Source organism: Mchenga conophoros, linkage group LG6, assembly GCF_057382185.1.
Source record: "Mchenga conophoros isolate Kocher_MC1m ecotype Shallow Benthic linkage group LG6, M_conophoros_male_GT1.1, whole genome shotgun sequence".
NCBI lineage: Eukaryota > Metazoa > Chordata > Actinopteri > Cichliformes > Cichlidae > Mchenga > Mchenga conophoros.
In genome coordinates this window covers 14426213-14450046 of record NC_140531.1, presented here as the reverse complement: position 1 = coordinate 14450046, position 23834 = coordinate 14426213, and the positions used below count along the sequence as shown (strand labels likewise).

General features: G+C 41.0%; 1 protein-coding gene across 2 annotated transcripts in view; it reads left to right on the top strand.

The window, feature by feature from the left end:
• LOC146572313 (protein sidekick-1-like) overlaps positions 1-23834 on the top strand; it is a 282653-nt gene that overhangs the window by 182619 nt on the left and 76200 nt on the right. For both annotated transcript variants that reach the window (XM_085276355.1, XM_085276354.1), the window contains 8 exons: positions 2778-2953; positions 7057-7140; positions 11183-11377; positions 12699-12815; positions 12948-13115; positions 16324-16426; positions 17720-17893; positions 22873-23009. In XM_085276355.1, the coding sequence (XP_085132481.1) occupies positions 2778-2953; positions 7057-7140; positions 11183-11377; positions 12699-12815; positions 12948-13115; positions 16324-16426; positions 17720-17893; positions 22873-23009 (1154 nt within the window). The remainder of the gene's footprint in view (positions 1-2777; positions 2954-7056; positions 7141-11182; positions 11378-12698; positions 12816-12947; positions 13116-16323; positions 16427-17719; positions 17894-22872; positions 23010-23834) is intronic.

Sequence of the window (23834 nt, the reverse complement as noted above, 5' to 3'; positions counted from 1 at the left end):
GTTCAGAGTAGGTATTACAATACAAACACTGAACTCATAGGCATGGAATACATCATTTATGTCAATTCTTTAAGTGCAAAGCATCAATTCAGTTAGTTTAAATTGCTTAAAGAATTATTAAGTGAATCTAGGTAGTCATACTTTCCTCCTGGAATATGTGATGAGAATGTATTTTTATGCTTATATTATAATCTTCTGTTATATTCACTCAGAAGCAGGTTTTCCTATGAGTCCAACATTAATAGGAAAAAAAGAAAAGTGCCACTGAGGCTTTAATGACCAGATAAGAGCACAGCCAGTCAGAATGATGAGTTTTCTGGACTCAACAGGTGATATTTTTTCCCTACTTTTGTTCTGTTTGTACAAGGGTTTTGTCAGATTTTGTTATTAAGTCTGACCTAGGCTGGCTGCTCTGTTTTGTGAGAGCCCCTTTAAATGTTTTTCTGCTGCACTTGACCGGCACTTGACCACTGGGTAGCACTCAAGGTATAAAAAAATCAAGTGACTATTACACATAATGGATACCTGGAATGTAGCTACAGTAGCTTTTACAAAACAGCAGAGGAACCATCTCAGTCTAATAAGCTATTAGAAAAGTGATATTTAATTCAACACTAATAAGTGTGTTTTGAGGTTTTTGTTTTCTTCGTTTTGTTTTATTGCCTGCTCTGAAAACGTAGAGAAAGCCTAGTGACTATTTCTGCTATCAGAGATGTACCCACTGAAATTCTCACACCAGAGAGATAGACTTGTACCCAGGAAACAACTGAAAGAGAGAAACTATACTATACAATATCTGGGAGAAATAGGAGTTTGAGCAATGAAATCTAAAGTAGTGCTAAATTCCAAAAGCATTGGCTATCCACCTCCATTAATCATCAGTGAGTTATAGCGCTGTCCTGCTAAAGTGCTGAAATGATTAGAAGCTGATTGGAAGCCCAGTCCCAGCAGACCTAATAGGAAGAGTTTTAAAATCTGCTTTTCACTCTTTATAAGGGACAGAAACCACCGAGTCGGCAAATATTCAAATGTTTTCCATATCTGCTGGTTAGGTGCCTTTAAATTCAGGTTTGTCTTCACTTCACATTTGGAATGTGATTGACAAAAAGTGCTCGTTGTGTTTTATTTACACTTGGACGGCATCTAAAATAACAGATTCCACCAGAAAAACTTTGCTACGAGTTTTATATGACCATGTCATCGACCAAATGAGTGGATTTCTGTCCAAAACAGTCTGTCACTGCATATGGCAGAAGCGATTTGTGTACCTCAAATTCAAACCAAGTAAAGGTTTTTGGCACAACTTCACTTACTTCCAAGGTGCTTGGAGAAAAAAGTCGTCTGAACAGATGCAACCATTATGCGTGATGACCCTGATGAAGGCTGTGAGCCGAAATGTGTCGGTCGAGCACTACATTTGTTCTCTATACCAGCGGTCCCCAACCCCCGGGCCTCGGTCCGGTACCGGTCCGTGAGTCGTTTGGTACCGGGCCGCGAGAGTAGAAGCTCAGGTGTGAAATGTATGGTTTTCAGGATTTATCGGTTTTCAGCGTTATTTTGTTATCGTTTTGATCGTTAACTCGGTTTTCCTGGGTCTTTTCACGTGTGTTATGAATAAATCTTCTTTTTTTCAGTACCAGTACTAGTTTTAGTTTGTTGTATTTATCCGCGACACCTTAAAGGTCGGTCCGTGAAAATATTGTCGGGCATGAACCGGTCCGTGGTGCAAAAAAGGTTGGGGACCGCTGCTCTATACTACAAGTTCTTCTGGTTAACCTCTGGTTCGTTAACCTCTTCAGACTGTGTCTCAAATTCATCCAGGCATTGAATGCAAACATGGTTGACTTACTGGCCTTCTTTTCATTCGCTTTGTGACTTGTTAATAAAGTTCTTTGTTAGTTTCATCTACTGCCACCAACAGTATGACTGCTAGTAGAATAAAAAAGACAAAGAAATGTTGGAAAAATCCAATAAACATTAATACTAACATTGTAATGCTAATGATCTCTAATATAAAGTATTCTGCAGATGTATTTTACACCCAGCTTTGCTTATGAATCGTTTTGTTGTCGTTGTTGTCTCTTTAATTTCTGCTCCTGTTGTTTGTGTCATGATTCCTGCTGTACTACTTGTAAAATGTACTAATTGTGAATGTTACAGTGAAGAAACTGGACACTAACATCATCTATCTTGTTGTTCAAATGCAGCTATGGTTTTTCATCTGATTTTGTTAATGAGTATTTGTGTTTATATTCGCATCACTACATTTTGGTTGAAATTCATAGCTTCCTGTCTCCTACCTGAGCTTTTGAGCGGTCCTTCGCAAAATGCATTTTAAGAACAGTTCCAGATGCTGATTACATTAGTAGCTGTTGTCATGCTAAATCGGGTCCATGTTCACTGCACAAGATAAGAAATATATTGTTGGAAAAAGGGAAAAAATGAGCTGCACTATTATGACTTGAGAATATGCTGCTACATTGCTGTCTTGCATAAATGCACATGCACAAAAGAATGTTTTTTTTTCCCGTGTTGTTTATCCAAAACAAAATTTCATTTTACACGAAAACCCATTTCCTTTCCCAACATTTAGAGTAACTGACTGAAGCTCCTTCATGCTGAGTAGAGCTGACTGCTCTGATATAGACTGTCATCATTCATTTCCTGCCTCATTGACAAATAAACTGATGGATTTAATATGTTGTAATTGCCTTCTGCCACCCAGTTCTGCTCATTCTTTTTCTCCTCTCCTCTCCTCCTTTCTCTTCTCCTCTTAGACCAGTGGACCGCCTTCTGATGTCGTGGAAGCGTGATGGGCGTCGGCTTTCCAGTGGGCAACGGCTCATTATTCCTGCCCCCACCTCTTCTGACACAGGCTTATATGTTTGTGAAGCGTCGTTTAGCAACAGCACTGCCAAACCCGTGGAGACAAAAGCGCACCTCACTGTAATGGGTAAGAAGAAAAAAGCAGTCACTTAGTCACCCACAGACACACTCGCATTCAGATTTCCATCATTTCACTTCAAATGACATTACACTGACTTACATTCATATCCTCGTCACTTATCCTAAATCGAAAAACAAGTTGGGTTGAGTTGATTGTGTTATTTACCATTAGTTCCATATATGTTTGACATTTTTTAAAGCTGTTTGTAAATGACATAGTCAGGTTGGAGTCGATGAATTTGACAAATTTGATTTAGTGTGAAAACTCAGCTTTAATTCCAAGGATTGAACTGAAATACTGCATTAACTGTTGAGGGATAATGACAATTTTATACACAGTCCCCTATTTTCAGGGGCTTAAGTGTAATTAGACTCAAAAGATGCTTCATGGAAATGCATTATTTTGTCATATTAGTAAGGAGATTTTGCATTGCATTTGGAAGCTTTTTCTGTGAACCCATAATGAATTCTAAATGTAAGTGAGACAGGCCATTCATAAAAAGAAAACAAACCCATCCAAAAGAGCAGAAACAGCAGGACTTTCCAAATGTTCACAAACAGTCCGGTATATTCCTAGAAGCAAAAAACACACTGTTGAAGTAAAATGACCGGACATCCACAGACGATGCCTGTGGTGGATGATCACAGAATCCTTTCCACGGTGAAGAATAATTTCCACTTTGTAATTTGAAGCATGTGAAATTATCTGTGTGATGCACATGAACGCATGTTCCCAGTGTCACTGAGACATGTTAGAAGTCTGATGAACTGTGTAGAGATTACATTCATATGTATTAGACGGTGCTTTGAAAAGTGAGGCACAGCATACTGTAAAAGCAAACCAGCATTATTTGTTTTTAGGTCAGGAAGCAAATTATTTTGCACTGATTTCAGCTCACTTGAGCTGCATTTCACTTTGCTGATAAAAGACTAATGGCAGGGAGAACAAACAACACTGAAGAGAGGGATGCAGCAGAGGCCAGGATAATCCTCACAAAGGTTGCCCATTGTTCGCTGATATCCATGAGTTCCACACGCCAGACAGTCATTGTCTGTGAAAGATTCTCCACAAAGTGTCGAAAATGTTCATTTTATTTATGAATGTGTTAATTTGTCTAGTTCATTTGAGCGCCTGAAACTCTGGGATTGTTTATGAAAATTGCTGTAGTTTCTCCGCAGTTAACGCAATGTTTTTGTTCAGCCCCTTGAACTGAAGATTGAACCTTAAGCTCTTATTTATTATATCGAAAGTACAACTTAAATAACTGAATATTTAGGCCTAACTCTATGTTTAGGGGACTTTTGCCCCAAAAAGGGAGGCGAGTCCCCACAGTGTTATTGTGTAAAGACATTTATGTCCTCATAACATGAGTAATACAAGTACACACACTGCCTAACAAAATTATCCATGATTGTCCTGGGTAGGTCCACTAATGCCCTCAACATGTGATTAATTTCTGCTTTAGCCTCGCTCTTGTCTTCCCTAGTACATTTGTTGCTCCGGGCACTGTTTATTCCTCCATTTATTCTTACTTCACTCCTGGAAGCTGGACTGTGAGCACCCGAGGCAGTGACTGTCAGCTACAGCACTGCTCGAGCTGAATCTGTTGTCCACATTCACCATTAAATTGTCCATTGTAGTCACAAACAGCTGTTGGATTCATGTACACACAAACTCACCCACGTGTTCTCACAAAAACATGCATGTGTGCACTTCATGCTTACACACATTCACAAAATGGCACCGTGGCCACATATGCCTGTTTGCCCGGCAGCTCAATTAGCCCCTCTCCCTGGAGTCACGAATCAATAAGAGGACGCTGAAAGCACTCAAACAAGAGCACTCTTGTAGCAAGCCACTCCTGTCTTCTGCGTGTGTGCGTGTAATAGAAAACAACATACACGCGAGCAGGGAGCATGTGATTGATGAGCCGAAACTTCTCTCCTCTAGTTTCTTAGCATCTTTTTACTCTGCTGTGATTGTCTGTGCGAAAGAGCACCTAAGCAGAGAGCACCGACTACCTACGCCCACAGAATATTCAGAAGACCTGCCTGAATATTTATACCCTACTTATTCTCGTTCTGTGCCCCCTCATAATCCTTTTTCTTTGTCTTCCCCCCAAAAACTCCTTTTTCTTAGTTATCTTTCCTCATTAGGCCGGCAGGACCATTAAGGCCTGCCTGGCAGGGAAAACGCCTGCATGCATTCATATGTATCAGAAAAGAAGTGACTGACGAATACATTGGTACTGATCCTCTTTTTCTGCTATGGGCTCAACAGACCTTGATGCAATAAAAGGGATTCCTAAACAGAATAGTGTATGTGTCTATTTGAAAGAAAGAGACAGCCTCAAAGGCATTCATTATTCAATTTCATTTCTTTTCTGCCCCGATCCTCTAATCGGAATATGTATGATACTGCATCCTTGTGTTGTATACTGTACAAACGACTTGCGGTGCAAAAAACAATATATCTGCTGTTGTTTTCTGTCTTTGTTTTGCAGGCAGACATCAGGGAATCCACAAAAGCTCAAATCCCTAAAACCAGCCACCCAAACACTCTTAAATGTGTTTTGTTGTGTTTTGGCATCTAGGTTCTTGCACTCACCTGACTGAAGGAGAATAATGCAGCTATGTTATCAGCGTCACACCATATGGCTGTTATTCATGTCTTGTTTTCCCGTTCGCTCTTCACTGCACGCTTTCCTCTTTCTTTTGTCAAAAATCAGGCAAAACTGCACAGTACATAGTAAAGATAGGTGATGCACATATGTGGGTTTAAAAGTTGCCTGGAAGAACTAAAAAGAACTTTGTGTTTTCTCTTCAGTCTGCTGTTTAGATGTGAGGGTGGTCTCACTTTCAGCCACACATGTACTCCAGGTTGGGACTGCATTTTAACTCGCCAGCTTCCATTCAGCAGTGCGCTTTTATGCAGCGTGCTCTCAATAAAGGCTCTGCAACATCCGAATTAGATGCAGTGAAATCAAGTGTTCTCTTTTTAGGAGTGTGGTAACAAAGAAAATAGGATGACGCGTGGGTTCTAAAATATGGTGAATGTTGTGAAAAGGTCTTTAACATGATCTGTGATCTTTTATAAAAAAAGTAGTTCTGGTGACTAAACGTAACCATGCGCCAACTGAAAGATCAAGTAAAAAACAAAAACGGACTTGTGTCACGTGATGGAAAGTCCTGACGTTTACAGAACTCCTGCATGGTAGTGATGGCAATAAGTGAAAATGCAGTCCACGGAAATACGATGCAAAGAAAATAAAATATTGTGGGATAAAAAGGGGATTTTCAATAATCTTAGAGGGACAGCAGAGTTTTAAAAACCTTATTGTTTGCATGTTATTACCTTAAACCTATCGGGGGGAAAAGCACACAAATGAAACTTTTATTAAAATTCTCCTTTTTCAATAAGAGGTATATTGTTGCAAAAGCCAAAATACACATTTATTATTTAAGTCATACACTGGACATTTCATTTTCCTCAGTCATTCTCTGGTGAACAATTGCTACCATTGTGTGGACTCACAGACTCAGCTGTCATCTCTTTGTAAATATTAACAAGTGCTTAAAAACTGAGGAATGGAGTCTGTGCAGCAGTAGGTAACTTCTTTTATAGCAAGTAAAATGTATTAGAATATTATATATATGCAAGCATATATTTACATTCAAGGTTTTTGTTTATTCTCACCACTGCTGTCAGCACTTAGAGCAGTGCTGGTGAAGATGTTTGGATGGAGCAGTCATTGGCAGCAAAATGGAACTGTTTAAGAAAGAAAGAGGAGGATTGTGCCCCTTGGGACCTTCCCCGAATGTGTTTTTTTGTGGCTGTGTATGGAAGCCATTTCACAGAGCATATAGACACAAAATCCTGCCTTCCACTGGCACTTAAGTTACTCAGTGCCAAGAGGGGAACCATTTCTATTCTGCGGTGCTCCATTACAAGTCTCCTCTATTAAGGAATAAATACTTGGAGTGGGCAAACTGTAAATTTGTCTGTTACATTTTCATTTTCAGCCTTTTATTTATTTATTTGCCTAAATTGAGAGCTTGTTAGTAGCTGTTTAATGACTTGGTGTTATTACAATTTTTTTTTCTTTGCAGAACCGCCCTCTCTGACCGCTCAGCCAAAAAGTAAGATCTTTGGAGAGCTCGACAGGAATGCGGAGATCCCATGCCTGGCTGCAGGTATGCATGAGATAAATAGTTGTATGTATAAAGTTGTAGAATCTAAGTTTGTAATAAGCCTTATTTTTGGTGGGGGGGGGGGCTAATTTTTATACCTGTTTATAATAACCATGATGGAAGTTGGGTCAAAAAGCTAGGTGTCACTTTGTTTCTTTGAAGCTGACGTCCAGCTGTCTGCGAGGGAAAGCTTGCTTTGTCGATAAAATACAACAACGCGCAGTAGAAACAGACAGGAAATAAATAGTGGAATTTTAAACTGAAGTGTGAAATGAGAAGATGAAGACCAGCATTCTCACTGGGGTGACTCAGATTATTACATGGAACATGTAACACTTCCATTAGGCACTCTCCTTAAAACGATAATAGCGTTAGTCTCAGTCTTGTTAGTCAACACTCAGTATTGTCTCAGTCATTGTCTAGATTCACACTTCATCAAACCTCCCCTGCCCCTTTACTGCTGTGTGAAAATGAAATAAAACAAACAATAAAAATTATTTTGATAAAGTTTCTAAATTCCTGAAAAGTGTCAGGGGAGGCTATTCCACATGCATTCAATGATCCAGCAGCCACTTAAAGTGTGCTGAGTCTCACAGGCTGCTTGTGCGTGCCACCACATGAGTCGTAGAGCTGATGCATACTCACACGTCGGAGTTTTAATTATTCTTTAACTCACTAATGTTTAACTTGGTTCCATCAAACTTCCCCAGCTCAATAGTTGTGTTACTTTCTGAAATGTTATGTTTGGATATGCTAATAATGCATTATGTCTCTAAATATGTGTGTATTTGCATAATTTTCCAGACCTCAAATCTGAACACTGGATAAACCAAGTTGTTGTTTCATTTTGTTGATATATGAGAGTCAAAGAGTTTTTTACCAAAGGGATTTAAAAAATCTCTTTTTATGACTTCATAAACCAGAAAATACTCCCACCAGACAGCTAATAATTGTCAAATTCCACTATATTTGTAGGAATAAACTGTCGTATAAATAAAGCTATGAATAAATAAAGACTGAGAACAAATACCTCAGAAAAAGCTTCAGGATATAGACAGGAGGAACTGTTCGGTGCACACTGTATGGCTGCTCGGCCATGGAAATGCATGAAGCTCCCAGCACACAGTTTTTGTGCTGATGTTAATGTCAGAGGAAGTTTGGGGCATTGCAGTGATTGAGTCAGCAGAGTGTTGGAGCCTTTACCCACCTCAGCACTCGGTGACCCCGCCATGGCTGAATTGCTGTGGCTCCTGAGCGCCTCCACATTGCAATAATACTGCTTAGAGTTGGAGAATCTAGGAGGAAGGAAATTTCCCTAACTGACTTGTTTAACCAGTGGCAGCCATCACATGCTCAAAGTTTTTAAGCTCTTTAGAACGACCAATTCTTTCATAACTGATTGTAAATGGAGTGCATGGCTGAGTGCTTGATTTCATACACCTGTGGCAACGAGACTAAAAATACCTGAATTCAAAGATTAAGAGGTGTGACCCAATACTTTTGTCCACATGTTATGTCAGTATTACAGGTTTTCCTAAATGTGACGTTTAAATGTCAAAATTAGATATTATATTATTAGTAATGTATTAATTTGCACTAACATCGTTTTCTCTGAAAAAAGACTCAAAATGAGACTGAGCAAAACATGTTTAGCACTTAGTGTCTCACCTTAACTGCTTCTTTAACTTTGGGTGACGGACACTAAGCGAGAGAGAGGATGTGATGGTTCTACGTCATGTGTTGTTGTGGAGTTTTCTTTTAGTACGTTATATTTCTATTCAGTGTCTTTGGGGTTTCATTTAGATTTTACTATAATGCTAGTGTTTGGTGTTTTTGATTATTGTTAGTTTGCACTTTGTGTTACTTCACATTTTGGACTGTTTTTAATTCTGTTTACAGACTAATAATTGCTTTTTGCTATTTAAGCAACCACAGGCACATAACCAGTGTTGGGATTGTTACTGAATAAAGTAATTATTCGATGTTCTTCTTTCCTTTTGTTAAAGTAATGCAGTATGTTACTTAATTATTTGCTGGAGAAAGTAATTTGTTAGACTACTCATTATATTACTTTTGCATTGCTCCATTACATGTGAAATGCACTGTTACTCAATTAACAATAATAACCTTAGGGTTTAGGACCTTGTACATCTTATCTTATAAAAAACAATGTGTTCTTTTAGTGTTTATGTATGAGCAGAAAACTGGCAACACAATGCAAATTTGAAAAACCAGCTCGGAGAGACTTCAAAGTGATCACCACAGTAATTGTACTGTAGAAACAGGTGTGAATAGACATCAAGGCTACAAAGCTGCCAGCTTGACTGCTCATCATTGTGTTTTTTACCTGTTGAAGTTCAGGTTCTGGCTGCTGGGCTGCCAGACACTCAGCATTAACATCACTCTCGGTTCTTCACTAGCTTTGTGTTAGCATGCTGTCTGTGCAGATGTTTCCAAAGAGCTGAAGTTGTGTTACCACTCCTGGGTGCAGGTTGCACTTTACCATTGTGTTCTTGTCCTTTCATGGATTAAAGATAAAAGCAATGTCCATATCTCCACTCCTCACATGTTGTACTCTGCTTTACCATTTTCCTCCTCCCTGCACATGAACCAAAGTCAGTCGATTGTAGCACAAGTGGAGTAAGAAAAAGGCATGTTTGTTATTTTTTTTCTTTCCATGCACCTCTCTTGCCAGTAACTGAAGAATATAAGCAACAACATGGTTGTAACTGTATAAAATTAGTGAGTTTAGTACAGTAACTTGTTACGACACTGCACTACTGAAAAATGTAACTTCACTAAAACTGTCTCGCACATTACATTGAACTATAAAAAGCACTGCGTTGCTCGGGAATGCATTACATGCAACACTGCAGATAACCATCCACACACATTTACTTTACTATCACCAGTTACTGTAACGTGTAAGTCTCCAGACTGTGGGAGGCCACCAGACCACACGGTGAGAACCAATGCAGCCACAGGGGGAGCACTGTGCCATCCCATTTATTTCTTCTATGTCAACTTTACAAGTCAAATGTTGAGATTTGCAGCTCTTGTCCTGCTGTTTGCTGTTGCAGTTGTGTCAAGGTGACTCTGCTAGCAGGGGTTTGGCATCATTGGATATGTGTGTGCCTTAGTTTGAAGGCTTCATGAACAATGACACTTTACTTTTGGCATTGTGAGCGCACGCTGGTATGCTGACACCGAGCCTGAAAATTGCACTTGTTCATGACTCTTGTCTTTAAATGGATTACATGAAAACACTTATATGAGCCGGGCTAGATACAGCTCTAAAAACTGCAACACCCTCCCCTTTCTCTCTCTTGCTCCCTCTCTCTCTCTCTCTCTCTCTCTCTCACACACACATACACACACACTGAGTGAGTTTATGTTCCTCCTCAGTAATCTGATACAGTGGCAGCGTAATTAAATAGCAGGGGCCTCAGGCTATGGAGAGAGGGATGGAGGCTAAGAGGAGAGATGAGGGAAGGAGAAAAGAGCGCACGGTGACAGAGTGAGTGAGACGAGGAGGGGGTGAAAAATACGTCACGCGTGTCTGTGAAAGCTTGACACCAACAGAGTGAGAAACGGTGTGGAATTCATCGCTCGCTCTAACAGCCACAAACACACACACACACACACTGGTGTGAAGGGTTTGAGACAGAGTAATTGCATGAGCCCCCTGCCTGTCATATTTGGCATGTCTGTCAGACAGGTGGGTGCTGATAGTGTAGCTCTTCGATGTGCTGCCCACATCTTTTATTCAGAGTGTTTTCTGGACCCTTCTGCCACCCTTACCCTACCACCCACACCGTCCAATCAATATATTATTAGCGGTCATTATGCCTACATGCATATTTATAGAGAGAGAGATTGGATAAAAGAGAAGAAAGATTGTTGAAATGAGTGTATGTGTGTGTGTGTGTTTTAGTGGGAGTTGGAGTGGTTTGCTCAGCAGCGAGGTCAGCTAGCTGCTTATTAAGAAAACTGAAAAATGTTCTTACACTGTGCTTTTGTGTGCCATGTGCATTCATATATGTAGGTGTGCCTCAGCCCAGGATTGAGTGGTATAAGGACACGGTGCCTCTTTCCAAACTGGCCAATCCTCGCTACAAGGTTAGCGCAGCAAACGGGCTGACTGTGCGCAGGGTGCAGCCGGGAGACGGAGGAATATTCCAGTGCTTTGCTCGCAACCCTGCTGGAGAGGCTCAAGCACAGACACAGCTCTTTGTCTCCAGTGAGTTTCTCTGATGCATACACACAAGAATGGAAGCATGAATAGACAAACCTACATCAGCCTTGAATTCTGACTCTCTATTCACTCTTGTATCACTTCACTTCTGTACCAGCTTTTTCTTTTTTATTGTCACTTTCTTTGACTTTTTCTACCTTCACTACTAGCGCTGGAATTCAGCATTGTTTTGTTTCTAGATTATTTTTTGGGGGGAATCAATCGAGCTTCATGAAACTCAAGGTAAAATTGTTACCATTCTTGGGTTCCCCGAAAAGACAGTAGACGATTGAGCCTTCCTTTTAGCCCCTCAGTTCATCCTCTGTCTGAAACAACCTGTTTTTGCTCTCTTCCCTTGCCAGCTTTCTTGTGATTGACTTGTAAACAAAAGGTTTGAACACCATGTGGATGCGGCTGCTGTTCTCACAGCCAGAGCGGTGGGGCTAAGATTACCATACCAAGGATATGTTCTCTCACTGACATATCACAGGTCAAGACTAGAAACAAAATGCTGGAAACTAAGTATGCAAAGCAGTATGAATGCTGAGCTTTTAGCTCACAGGTTTGATATATTAAAGTTTGTCCATATACAACTATGACAATAATATATATCAGAATAAATAAGGGAAAGCTTAATAGGTTTTGAATCCTGCAAACATCCAGAAACTGCCAGCTGTGTTATACACCTGAAATGCTGCCAACCTCTGTCTTTGGACCATATCTGTACAGATGATAACATGTACAGTTAATAACATGTATTTGACTAAAAGCATGTCCTGTGTGGGCGTGTTCTCTGTTTTGGTCAAATGACTAGACAATAAGAGTCCGTAAATACTTAAAGGTATTGTTGTGATCCCACTATGTGAGGAAATTTGTGAACACAGTACAAATGAGATGACGTAGGATTTTCAATTTATACCACAGGTGTATCTAATAAAGATCAAATCTTAGTGACCTTTAAGGTCAGAGGTCAAATGAATCTACTAGGAGGCTGAGGGGAGCCGCCAGTATATATTTTTTTTATTATCATTATTATTAATTTGATCCCTCTACTTTGACGTAATGGTTTTTAATATGTATCAGGCTAGAAAGTTACATTCGGTTTAGTGAGAATTATGCTATAATTAAAAGTCTCCATGGAGCCATCCACATTTATGCACAGACACGTAGTGAATAAAGCGTCCATTGATCAGAGAGGGTGCAGTTGTGCTCAGGTAAACACTTTCATCCTGTAGCTCAAGTCTTTCTCTTTTCTCCTTATCCACAGTGTCCTCTAATGTTCATTGCTCTGCCTTCTGCTCTCTCGTGCTCCCTCTGTGTGTTTCAGGTGTGCCCCCCACATTTGCATCACCTCCCTCTGACCAAACAGTGACTGATGGCAACACAGCCTTGTTTACCTGCCAGACGAACGGAGCTCCAAAACCTGCTATTACCTGGAGGAAAGGTAGCAATGAAGCTCCAAGACTGAGACACCCCACACTGAGACACACACACGCACTGACATAATATATTTGTAATTAAAATGTGCTGACTTTTCTCCACCTCGAGGCTAATTTATTATTTTGTCCCTCCATAGGATCGCAGGTCTTAGCCAGCGGCTCTGTCCAGGTTCCCAGGTTCACGCTGTTGCAGTCAGGTGGTCTGCAGGTTCAGCCAGTCAGCTTCCAGGATTCAGGAGAATACACCTGCATCGCCTCCAACATGGAGGGAACCATCAACGCCACAGCTACGCTCACCGTGTGGAGTAAGACACATGCACGGACACACAAACAAATGCACATTAAACCGTTCAATATACATTTGCTAAACAGACAAAAACAGACATGGAACACTAGTTTATCCATACCTGTCCAATAGTATTAGTTCAGTTTAGTGAGCAGCTCAGTGATTGGTTATTGATGCAGTTGGCTGACTGAACTAATCATTGGATTTGCCAAGCAAGAGGATGATTGATTAGCCAATAAACCAATTGCTTGGCTGATTTTTTTATTTTATTTTTTTTGCATACATATAAATATATGTTCTGGCAGCTTTAGATTAAACAGGGTTCAATTACACACACTGTCAGATCCTTACTTCAGTTGAGCTGTGATATAAATGTAAAACGTATACCCTTCAATTTATTGGAGACACGGTCACATCACAAGTGCATGGTGACTGAGTTAGGGACATAACAGATGCTCTCCACTCTGCATGTGCATTTGTTTTTACACCAGCGCCGCTTTTCTCTCTCTAAATCATATGCAACACCTGAGTGGAGCAAAGCACCAGTAATTTGATACTCAGCTGTTTTCCACAGCGTTATAATGTGCGTAGGTGTGGGTGCGTGCACGCTTGTGTGTTGTTTATCTTCTTGTAAACTAATTCATATCTCGTTACTGTTGAGGAACATTTAAATGTACACATTTTATACAGGGCCGTGCCTTGTAGTGTGATTCAACAGGTGTGTATTACAGTTTTTGCCCGTTGCCTGAACACATTTTGCAAAACTTTGCTCATTGTGCCAAAACCCTAAACACAAGTAAACATGACACAACACTGGGAAATATACCATTCACATCTGCACCAAATTGAAACTCTACTCTCAAAACCTAAACTCTGCTATCAAAACCTAACATTCCTTTGTCAAAATGTAACTCTGTTGACAAAATGACACATACTTGCATCATATGCAAACACTTACAGAGCAGGAGGAACACACTAGTCTACTTTATATAAAGCACTGCAGTCTTTGATTTCCATTGTTCATTCAGAAGGCATATTTTCAGGAGACACATTTGCAAACAACCAAAAAAGCAAATAGACCTACTCAATATTGTACATTGCAGTACCATGAATTCAGATAAAGCAAAAAAAACCAAAACAAAAAAACCCCCATAATACAGTAATAGAAAAAACACTATACTGTAAACAAAAAATCATGACAATTGTGCATACGTGGGCTCATGGATCCCGCCGTCTGTTGGGGTCTGGCCACAGGACCTCATCAACATCGCAAGCAATGTCTTCTCCCGCTGGGCACCGGGGAAAATATCCTCTTCCATGTCAAAACCATCCATGGATTGCTGTCACCTGAATGTCGCCGCAGGCCTGTTCCATTGCCTGCAGAAGAGGCATGCGGGCATGTAGTTGGCGGTCATATACACGCCATCTCCAAGCCGAAAAAAATTCCTCTATAGGGTTTAAAAATGGTGAGTAAGGGGGCAAGCATACCACTTCAAGTTGACTCTGGTTGGAGAACCAGGCCTGGACCAGAGCAGCCCGATGGAAACTGACATTATCCCATATCACCACAAACCTGGGCTGATCTGGTCTGTTCTGTACAACTATATCATGGAGAGCATCTAGAAATGTGAGTATGTGTTGGCTATTGTATGGACCTAGTATTGCATGATGGTGCAGAAGCCCTCGAAGGCATATGGCGGCACATAATGTGATGTTTCCCCCGCGCTGCCCTGGGACGTGCACAATTGCCCTTTGGCCAATTACATTACGACCCCGTCGTCTTGTTTTGCTCAGGTCGAATCCAGCTTCATCAATGAAAATGTATTCATGAGGCTGTGCAGCTCCATCCATGGCCAAGATTCTCTGAAAAAAAGGGGAACATATCACTGTACTACAGTGCTACACATACAGAACCCCATCACACAGGTACCTGTGTAGCTCTCAGAATGGATCCATGTGGTACTGATATGGTACATATTCAGCTGCTACTGGACTTCACCAATACTCTATTGTAAATGTAAGGGACAGTTACACGTACCCGTACATATTCAGCTCGAAGTCCTTTGACCCTGTCACTGTTCCTCTCGAATGGGACTCTGTAGAGCTGCTTCATGGTGATGCTGTGTTTACCCAAGATGCGTCTGATGGTGGTGATGCTCACATGGTCTATGTTGCTGAACACTCGCCTGTCTGCAAGTATTTTCCGTCGTAGCTGGTGGAGACGGATGGCATTGTCTGCCCTCACTAGGTCCACAACAGCAAGTTCCTGCCGTTGCGTGAACAGGCGTTGGCGTCCTCCCCCAGAAGGTCTTCGAGTCATTCTAGAGAAATACAACCACATATTGTCATCGGTTTGCTTATTTTTCTTACAGTACTTCACTGTATATACTGTATCATCCACTGTACAACACTGTACTTCAATATAAGTAATCATGGTATGTTTCACAGAAACTACCACTTTGGCTGCAAAAGGAGCATTAGCACCCTGCAATACCCTGTACACTTGATATGGTAACTGTAGAACAGTACTATGAAAACCATCTGAGTAGAGTAGAAGGCAGTGAGATGAAGACAGACCTGTTTTCTAGTCGGAATTTTCTTATTACAGATGCCACTGTGAAGCGGCTTAGATGTGGGTGGACTCTCTGCCCAGCTTCCCTCATAGTCAGGCCGTGGTTGATGACATGGTCCACCAAAGTTGCTCTTATATCATCAGAAATATGGGTCCGTGCATGGCCTCTTTGACCTCCTCCTCCTTATCCTCTTGCTCTCCCTCCATCCATGCTTGCAAAGTTCTTGAATTGGCTAAACTGAGGGCTTTTTGTGGTTGGCTAATTGGTGTTCAGTTTTGCAAGTAAGTGCCTTCAGGTGTATATTTGAGTGGTTGCAATTACCCGATGTGTTTTGTATTTTGGATACATGTGTTTTCCAAATGGCACCCTGAAATTTCATTTTTGAACGAAGTGTCTTATGTATGAAATAGAGTGTAGTATGCAGGACCATGTGTGTTGCATAAAGGAGTAAGTGTGTTGCATAATTGCAACCAGAGTGCAAAGCAGCACTTTTGTTTAAGGTATGGGTACATGTGTTTGAGGTATGGTAACAAAAGCTTCAAGTTGTGTTACTTTAGTCTAAGCATGGGTTTATAGTGTTCAAGCAACGAGCAAAAACTGTAATTGTATTTAATTTAAGCCTCAGAATGTATCCCACCTCTCTGCTCTTTCCAGATCGCACAGTCATTTCTGTGCCTCCAACAGACCAGCGTGTTATCAAAGGAACCACTGCTACTCTCAAGTGTGACGCTACACACGACCCCAGAATCAGTATCAGGTAACTGTTCCTCAGTGTTTACTACTGTGTCTGTAAAGGTTCTCAGTCATCCAGGTCATCGTAGTCAAAGGAGGTTGCAAAGAAAAGCGTCTGGACTTCTTTAAGTTGCTTGAAGACGTTTCACCTCTCATCCGAGAAGCTTCTTCAGTTCTAAGGTCAAATGGTGGAGAGTCCCAGATATAAACCTAGTGGGAGTTTCCCCCCACAGAGGGACAAAAGGACCCCCTGATGATCCTCTAATGGCTCAGGCGATTAGAGGATCATCAGGGGTCCTTTTGTCAGGTTTATATCTGGGACTCTCCACCATTTGACCTTAGAACTGAAGAAGCTTCTCGGATGAGAGGTGAAACGTCTTCAAGCAACTTAAAGACGTCCAGACGCTTTTCTTTGCAATCTCCTTTGACTGTTTACTACTGTATTTTTTGGGCCATAAAGTCCACCAGATTATAAGGCGCATTAAGCGAATCAAAACAGTCAGATAAGTCAAACTTTACTGAATTCATTCTTCTTGCTGCTCTATTCCATATTAATGACTAACCTGGTATTGTGGATGGATTACCTCAGTTGTTCTCCTGACTGAAGTTTGGTCCATTTACAGCATCCTGCCATGCAGTTGCATCTGTCCCTAATCATCGGAAACCCTCGTGTTAACTTTTATCGAGTGGAAAAAAGTTAATCCTCCAGCTTCCCTGTGCTAATGTTATTCTAACATAGCTGTGTCACTAGCGATCACATAGCAGAACATTGCGGTGATTATATACCAGCTAGTCTAACTTCAGTAGCCCTACAAAGGTCACTGCTGTTTAGTTTTTTTGTCTTCATTTAAGTTGAAAGTGATAGCAAAGCTGTACATTTACATTTTTTCAGAAATCTCTCAGTCAGAACATGCTATATCATGTTTAGGTGGAAACTAGCGAGCTAATTTCCTGCTAACTTCGCAAGGCTCCTGGCTACGGTACCTGTAATGCTCCGACAATCCATCAAGTCAATCCATCAGGCTTCGTAGCTTACTAAAGGTGTACTAAAAAAACGTTCACCGATTTTTGAGCGTCATGTACCACATAAAATCAGTTCGAGGTCAGTAAGCACAACCAGAATTCATACATAAGGCGCACCGGATTATAAACCGCACTGTCGATTTCTGAGAAAATTAAAGGATTTTAAGTGCGCCTTATAGTGCGAAAAAATGACGGTACATACATGAATACCAAGTCTGATTCTCTGCCGTGTTTGACAGTTTTGTAAACTATTGTGTTTGAGTTTTGAAGCACCCAAATTCTTCCTCTGTTGCAGCTATAAATGGGAGCGAAGCGGCATGCCGGTTCTTCCGACCAGTGGGGGGCGCGTGTCTGTACGCCAAGGCCTTCTCACTATTAGCCAGACGTGGTCAGGTGATATCGGGGATTACACCTGCACTGTGACATCACAAGCTGGCAATGACTCCCGCCCCGCACGCCTGGAAGTCATGTGAGTTCAGGGAATAAATTCCTTCTGCAATATTTAACCCTCTTCTGTTTTAGGTCATTGTTTGACTTTTCCACCCTTAAGAATGGCCTCAAATTTAGCCATTAACAGCAAAAACCTGCAAGGCCAAGTAAACAGCCTTGGGCTTTTTGAAAAACAGACACTTGGGGGATGCTGAAATGCAATAGGTCTCCTAAAACTTATCATTAGCCTAGAGTAGGATTTTATTTTACTACGATATAAAATACAGACAGTTTTATTTCCACCTAATCTGCACATTAGAGGATAAAGAACAGCGTTATACCACTGAATAAGTAACACTGACTACAACAACTCTACTAAATTGTATAAAACACAAAGGAAGCATAACAAGGCTGCATCCATTTGACTTGCTGGAGTAATCGAAGCATTCTGCAAATGTGCCATCCTTGAAAATCTTTAAACAAATAAAAGGCACTTGTTGGGTTTTTATAACAGATAATGTAAGGTAAACTAATAAAATATACGTGAGCTACAGGCTACGGACATTCCTCTTTGCAAGCATTGTGTTGAGTTATATTAACAGGCTGCTTGCTTTAGTTTCATGTTTAATACACTGACAAGAAAATAGCACTATTCTTCTCTTTTAATTCGAATTGGGTTTCTTTATTAAATTCAGAAGCACATAATAAATATATTTTAACTTACCCTACACCTCAGGATAGTCTGATGATCTTTAATTTTCTGTGATAACTCTATTTGAGTAAACTGTGAATAAATCATTATCTTCTGGCAGCAGCGGTTTCCTTCCTCAGGATTTGACGCAGCAACGATTTTGATGTAACAGTGTCTAAAAACCTGAGGGAGCAGTCTATCCATAGCGAGCAATCTGGTTGATTCAAATTACTGATGAGACTGACAGGACGTACGCCTTATGGTACAGCATTTTACAAAAAAGACTGACTATACAAGGTGCAATTTAGGCGACGCAGCAGATGGGTAATTTGGTACACTGCCAAACATAAAGAAATGATTGTTGTCAACTTGTTTCATGTCTAATAAGACAGTTGCTTGGGTCTAGTAATAGCCGTGTTCAGTGCAGGGTCAGAGCCTCTAAATCAAATACTCTGTACATGCCATTGAAAGTCTAAAGACACTAGTTGTTATTAGATACCCCTAAATGTTATGTTCTTTATACATGCTGCACACTCACTGATGTATTATCAGTGAGTGTGCAGCATGTATGGTATGCTGCACAGGTATGTTTGTGTACATACCTGTGCAGACTCCACACATCACTTTGTGTGTCCGGTATGCTCAGATTAAAACATATCACACACACATGCATGCACACACACACACACACACACACACACACACACACACACACACACACACACACACACACACACACACACACACACACATATCAGCGTGTATCCCACGCTCCGACCCACTCAGCCTTATTACAGCCACTAAGAGAACAGGTAGTGGTATTTGTATATTAATAGGCACTTAAATAATACATTTCTAAAAGGCACTTATGATATATTAATATAATTGCCGGGTAGGAAAGAGAATGAACATGAGTCCACATCCTTCTAAATTATAGAGAGACAAGAGGTTATGCATGTCAGACGCAGAGGGAGAGAGCGAATCTGTGTTTATTGCTGTGCAAAAACATACTGGCCTGGATGGGATTTCTATACACCCGTGTTTCTGAGCGTGGTGTATGCGTGCGCAGCTGCGTGTATCCACATGTGTGACTGACATTCTCGTTAGCTCAGTATCAATGGGTCACAGGGGCTAACAGACGCTGGCGGCTGAGGAGACAGACTAATTACCAGCGGGTTATTGGTTCAACTCCCGTAAGACCCATTCATGTGTCTGTGAGTGTGTGTCTGTGCCTATGTGTGTGTTTGTGATTTGTAAGGACGGTGTGAAGGTACTTGCTCTAATGTTCTCTAAGCTCATCCATTAATTAATATGATCGTGTCAGCTCGGAGAAGAAAACATCATTCTCATTTCCCCTTGCTCCCTCCTAGCTTCATTCATTGGTGTCCTTCCTATTTCTTGGTGTGCTCCTCCTCTTCCTCTCACAACATTACAGTATGTCTTATTCCTCTCCCACATCTCCTCTAGTTCCCTTTGTTTCTGTGCTTAAATGTTAAACTGCAAAGTTGCTCATAAGGGAAAAAGGAAGCAAGGCAAATGTTTTCAAACCCTGTTATCTGATGCCCTTAATAGGACCTTGCAGGCTGTCGAAGCAGAGCTCTTGGACAACATATCTTTGAAAGCTATGTTGTCCATAGCTTAGAAATAATTAATAAGCTTATGAATATGAGATACAGCTATTCTATACACAGGGGACTCTCTCTTTTATTATAGTTTCAGTGTAAATATATTTATTTTGTTCTTTTATGTTGTCTCAATATTTCTACCAGCACCTGCAGCCTTCATATGTAGTGATACTAGGATTTGCTGTTCTCTCCTTTTCCTCCTTCAAGCCCACAGTCTTCAAAAAGAGTTACGATACGCTAAGATTGGTGTAATCAAATATGTGGATTTCTATGTTGCTTTCATGAAAATACCTGTATTGCTTTCTTTGTTATTAACAGGGCAGGGATGAGAAAATGTGTGGAAAATGTGTTTTTTAATAGATGTGATGAGACGCAGTGATGCAGTGCACGTACAGAGTAAATATATGCAAGGCAGCGCCATATTTAAAAGATTTCACCCACTGGAAGTGATCCTGGCTCAGACCCAAGATCTAGCCTGGGTGTCAGTGCTAGCAGTATGGCACCTCACATATTTAATAGAATAACAGAACACAGGAAACCAAATATCTGTCTACTGAACAGTCTGCATATTGTCACAGACGCGTTTATGAGATGCAAATGATACATAAGCAATCAGGACACATTTTGTCAAGATGTGGATATCAAGGAAAAGTGTGACAGTCTGAAAAAAAGCATGTATTCCCTTCTTTGCAAAAGTTAAATAAGTAAATTCAGTCCCCGTCTTGGGTCTTGGTGGCAAATTTGAAGCAGCAATAAATATTTTGGGACCCTAGCTTGCAAGAAAGACCCGAAATAGGAGAAAATTCTATTATGTCCTAGTCAAAAAAATAACCTAATTTTACCAGCAGATCCAAAGTTCAGTATAAAGCTCTTTGAGGCTGTGTCTCATTTGCCTAAGATGTAAAAAATAGTGTAATAAGTGTATAAGCAGTAAGGGTTGGTTCAAATGAGTGTATGGTTAAGCAAAAGAATATAGAGGGGAGGCTTATTTTAGTTGCTTTGATCTGCGTACGGTTGCTGCTTCCTATGGAAGCAGCTTTGCAACCCATTTTCACCCCAGAGCCACCATTCATGCTGTGTCTAACTTAGGCCCTAGTCACATAGGCCTAGAGACTGGATGGTTGCATAAACCTAAAAGATTCATTTCAAATCGCAATACAAGCCACTTCACGGTGCTTTATATTGTAAGGTAAAGACCCTAAAATAATATGGAGATTGTGATTGCCTTAGTCGCTATCAGACCGAGGTGATTGCAGGGATAGGGGCAGGGATAGCTCAGTAGGTAGAGTGGTGGCCCCATGATCGGAAGGTCGGGGGTTCGACTCCACTGCTACCTGCTACCCTGAGGTACCCCTGAGCAAGGTACCGTCCCTACACACTGCTCCCCGGGCGCTGCATTGGTGGCTGCTCACTGCTTCACTGGGTGAATGGGTTAAATGCAGAGGAACTATTTACCTATGGGGACTAACACGCACACTTTACTTTACTTTTGCCTGTAGTTTGCATGTAAGACACTGGCTTGACTGCAGGCAATTGCCATTTACTCTCCCAAGTACGGCAACTGGAAATGGAGACCAGGTTGTTCAACCAGCACATTTTAACTTTGACTTTGAAGGCGAACATGGTGTTTCACAACCACTTAGTAAGTAGTTGGTGAGTGCTGGCAGACACGTCAGCATCTTCCATGCAAACTACTGGCAACTGCAGCAACCTGCTAGCGACCAAAGCAGTTCCATGGAGATATTTGGTTCAGCATTTTTACAACTAATTTCATGCTGGTAACTTCCAGCAACCACTTGGCAATCAGTTGCAGAATGGACTCTTTTCCATAACAACCAGTGGTTTCTAGGAAGTCACTGACCAGTCTCTAGGCCTGTATTGATGAGGCTTTAACATCTGATTTCAAAGTGACTTTTAGCAACCACTTGGAACCGTTTGGGGAATACAGGTTTTTCCCTAGTGTCCAGTGGTTGCCATATGGTCACTGACAAGTCTCTAGGCCTGTGTGACTGAGGGTGTAATCACTTCATATCTGTTACTGTTGACGTGAGCTCTGTTTAACGCTCTGGGTTTGCTGATGTTTCTCCCTCAGGCTTCCCACATATACACGAGGAAAGGTCCCAAAACAGAGCCATACTGTCATATATAAATTACTGCTGAGGGAAATAACAATTTTCCTTGAACTAAAGTGGCTCTGCTTGAAATGGAGTTGCAGGTTTATTTATAGACTGGGAGCAATGGCTTTTTGAAATCTAGCTGGCAATTGCTTGCAGCCAGGAAACAGTCTAGCCAAATGTCTGGATTCACACTGAAGTTATTGTAATTCTGAGGTTCTAAATTTTCATGTTCCTGTGCATTTGTCTTGATACAATAGAGCCAAAATATCAAACAAGCATGGATGCCTCATATGGGCCAAAACCATGAGTTAAGTCTTTGGTTCTGTCTAATGAATGATTTTATAAATACTTCATATTTATAGCTTTCATTGTCTAGTTTAAGCTTGATGTAACCTTGTTAATATTTACAATCAGCTTTATATGTGCAGATACAGTAACTTTACCTTTGCTACCTTTGATAAAGCCTAACTATTTCCTTGTCTTCATTCTTTATGTTAAGTTTAGCCTCAGATTGAATTGATAGACAGATGAAATTGAAACAGTTTCTGATGTTATTTTTTATTTATTTTTTTGTCTGTATATTCAGTGAGCTTCCACATTCTCCTCGCTCCCTGACGGCTCGCCTCAATGATTCGGACTCCCGCTCCGTTCTCCTGTCCTGGCTACGCCCTTTCGACGGGAACTCCCCTCTTCTGTACTACGTGCTGGAGCTCTCAGAGAACAGTATGTATGTGTATGTCCGTCCCTGGGCATACTTTATAGTTCCTGAACGGCGAACATCTGTTCACTCTCTGTCTACCAAGCACTGACGTGCACTCATTTACAAGAGACTGGCATATGGAGAATGGTGTTGCTGCGTAAGCGTACATGCAGATCCACTATAAACAAACTCTTATTTTCCCTGCCTCCTTTAGCCTCTCTCTCCCACTCTCTCGCTCTCTCTCTCTCCCTCTCTCTCTCTCACACCCACTCTCCAGTACAGATGTTGTAACAGCAGGCTGGCTCTCTATCAAATTATAGAGAGATAGGGAAGAGGTGTTGAGGAATAGACTGACAGGAGAAACAAAGTGGAGGGAGATTGGCTGTTGAGCCGCTCACTCCTGATGTAGGCTAAGGGGATCGGGCAGTGAATGTAACATAGACAGCCAAGCACTTGGCACATGACTCTAAAAGCTGAACTGATCCTTATTCTGATCATTTTTGTAGCGGCACCGCCAATGTGACTTAAAGCTTTGTGCTGTCACCATTAACCAGCTGCTCTGCTGCATCTATAAAAACAGAAGCATTGCTATGGGAGCGGAGAAGAAAAGTTTGGAAAATAAGAGGGAGCGATAAAGAGAAAGATGAGGAATGGAGAGAACCTGAACGTCTGGTCGAGTTTAGTGACGGATGAATCCAGATAGTGAGGAATGGATTAGAGTTTTCTGCACACTGATTATCCACTCTCTCTGTTATATATTAGATTTTTTTGTTGTTGTTGTATTGTAGTAAATGGGCCACTGTAACTACAATGTGTTTTCATGTCAGACAATGGCTCTAATACCCTGG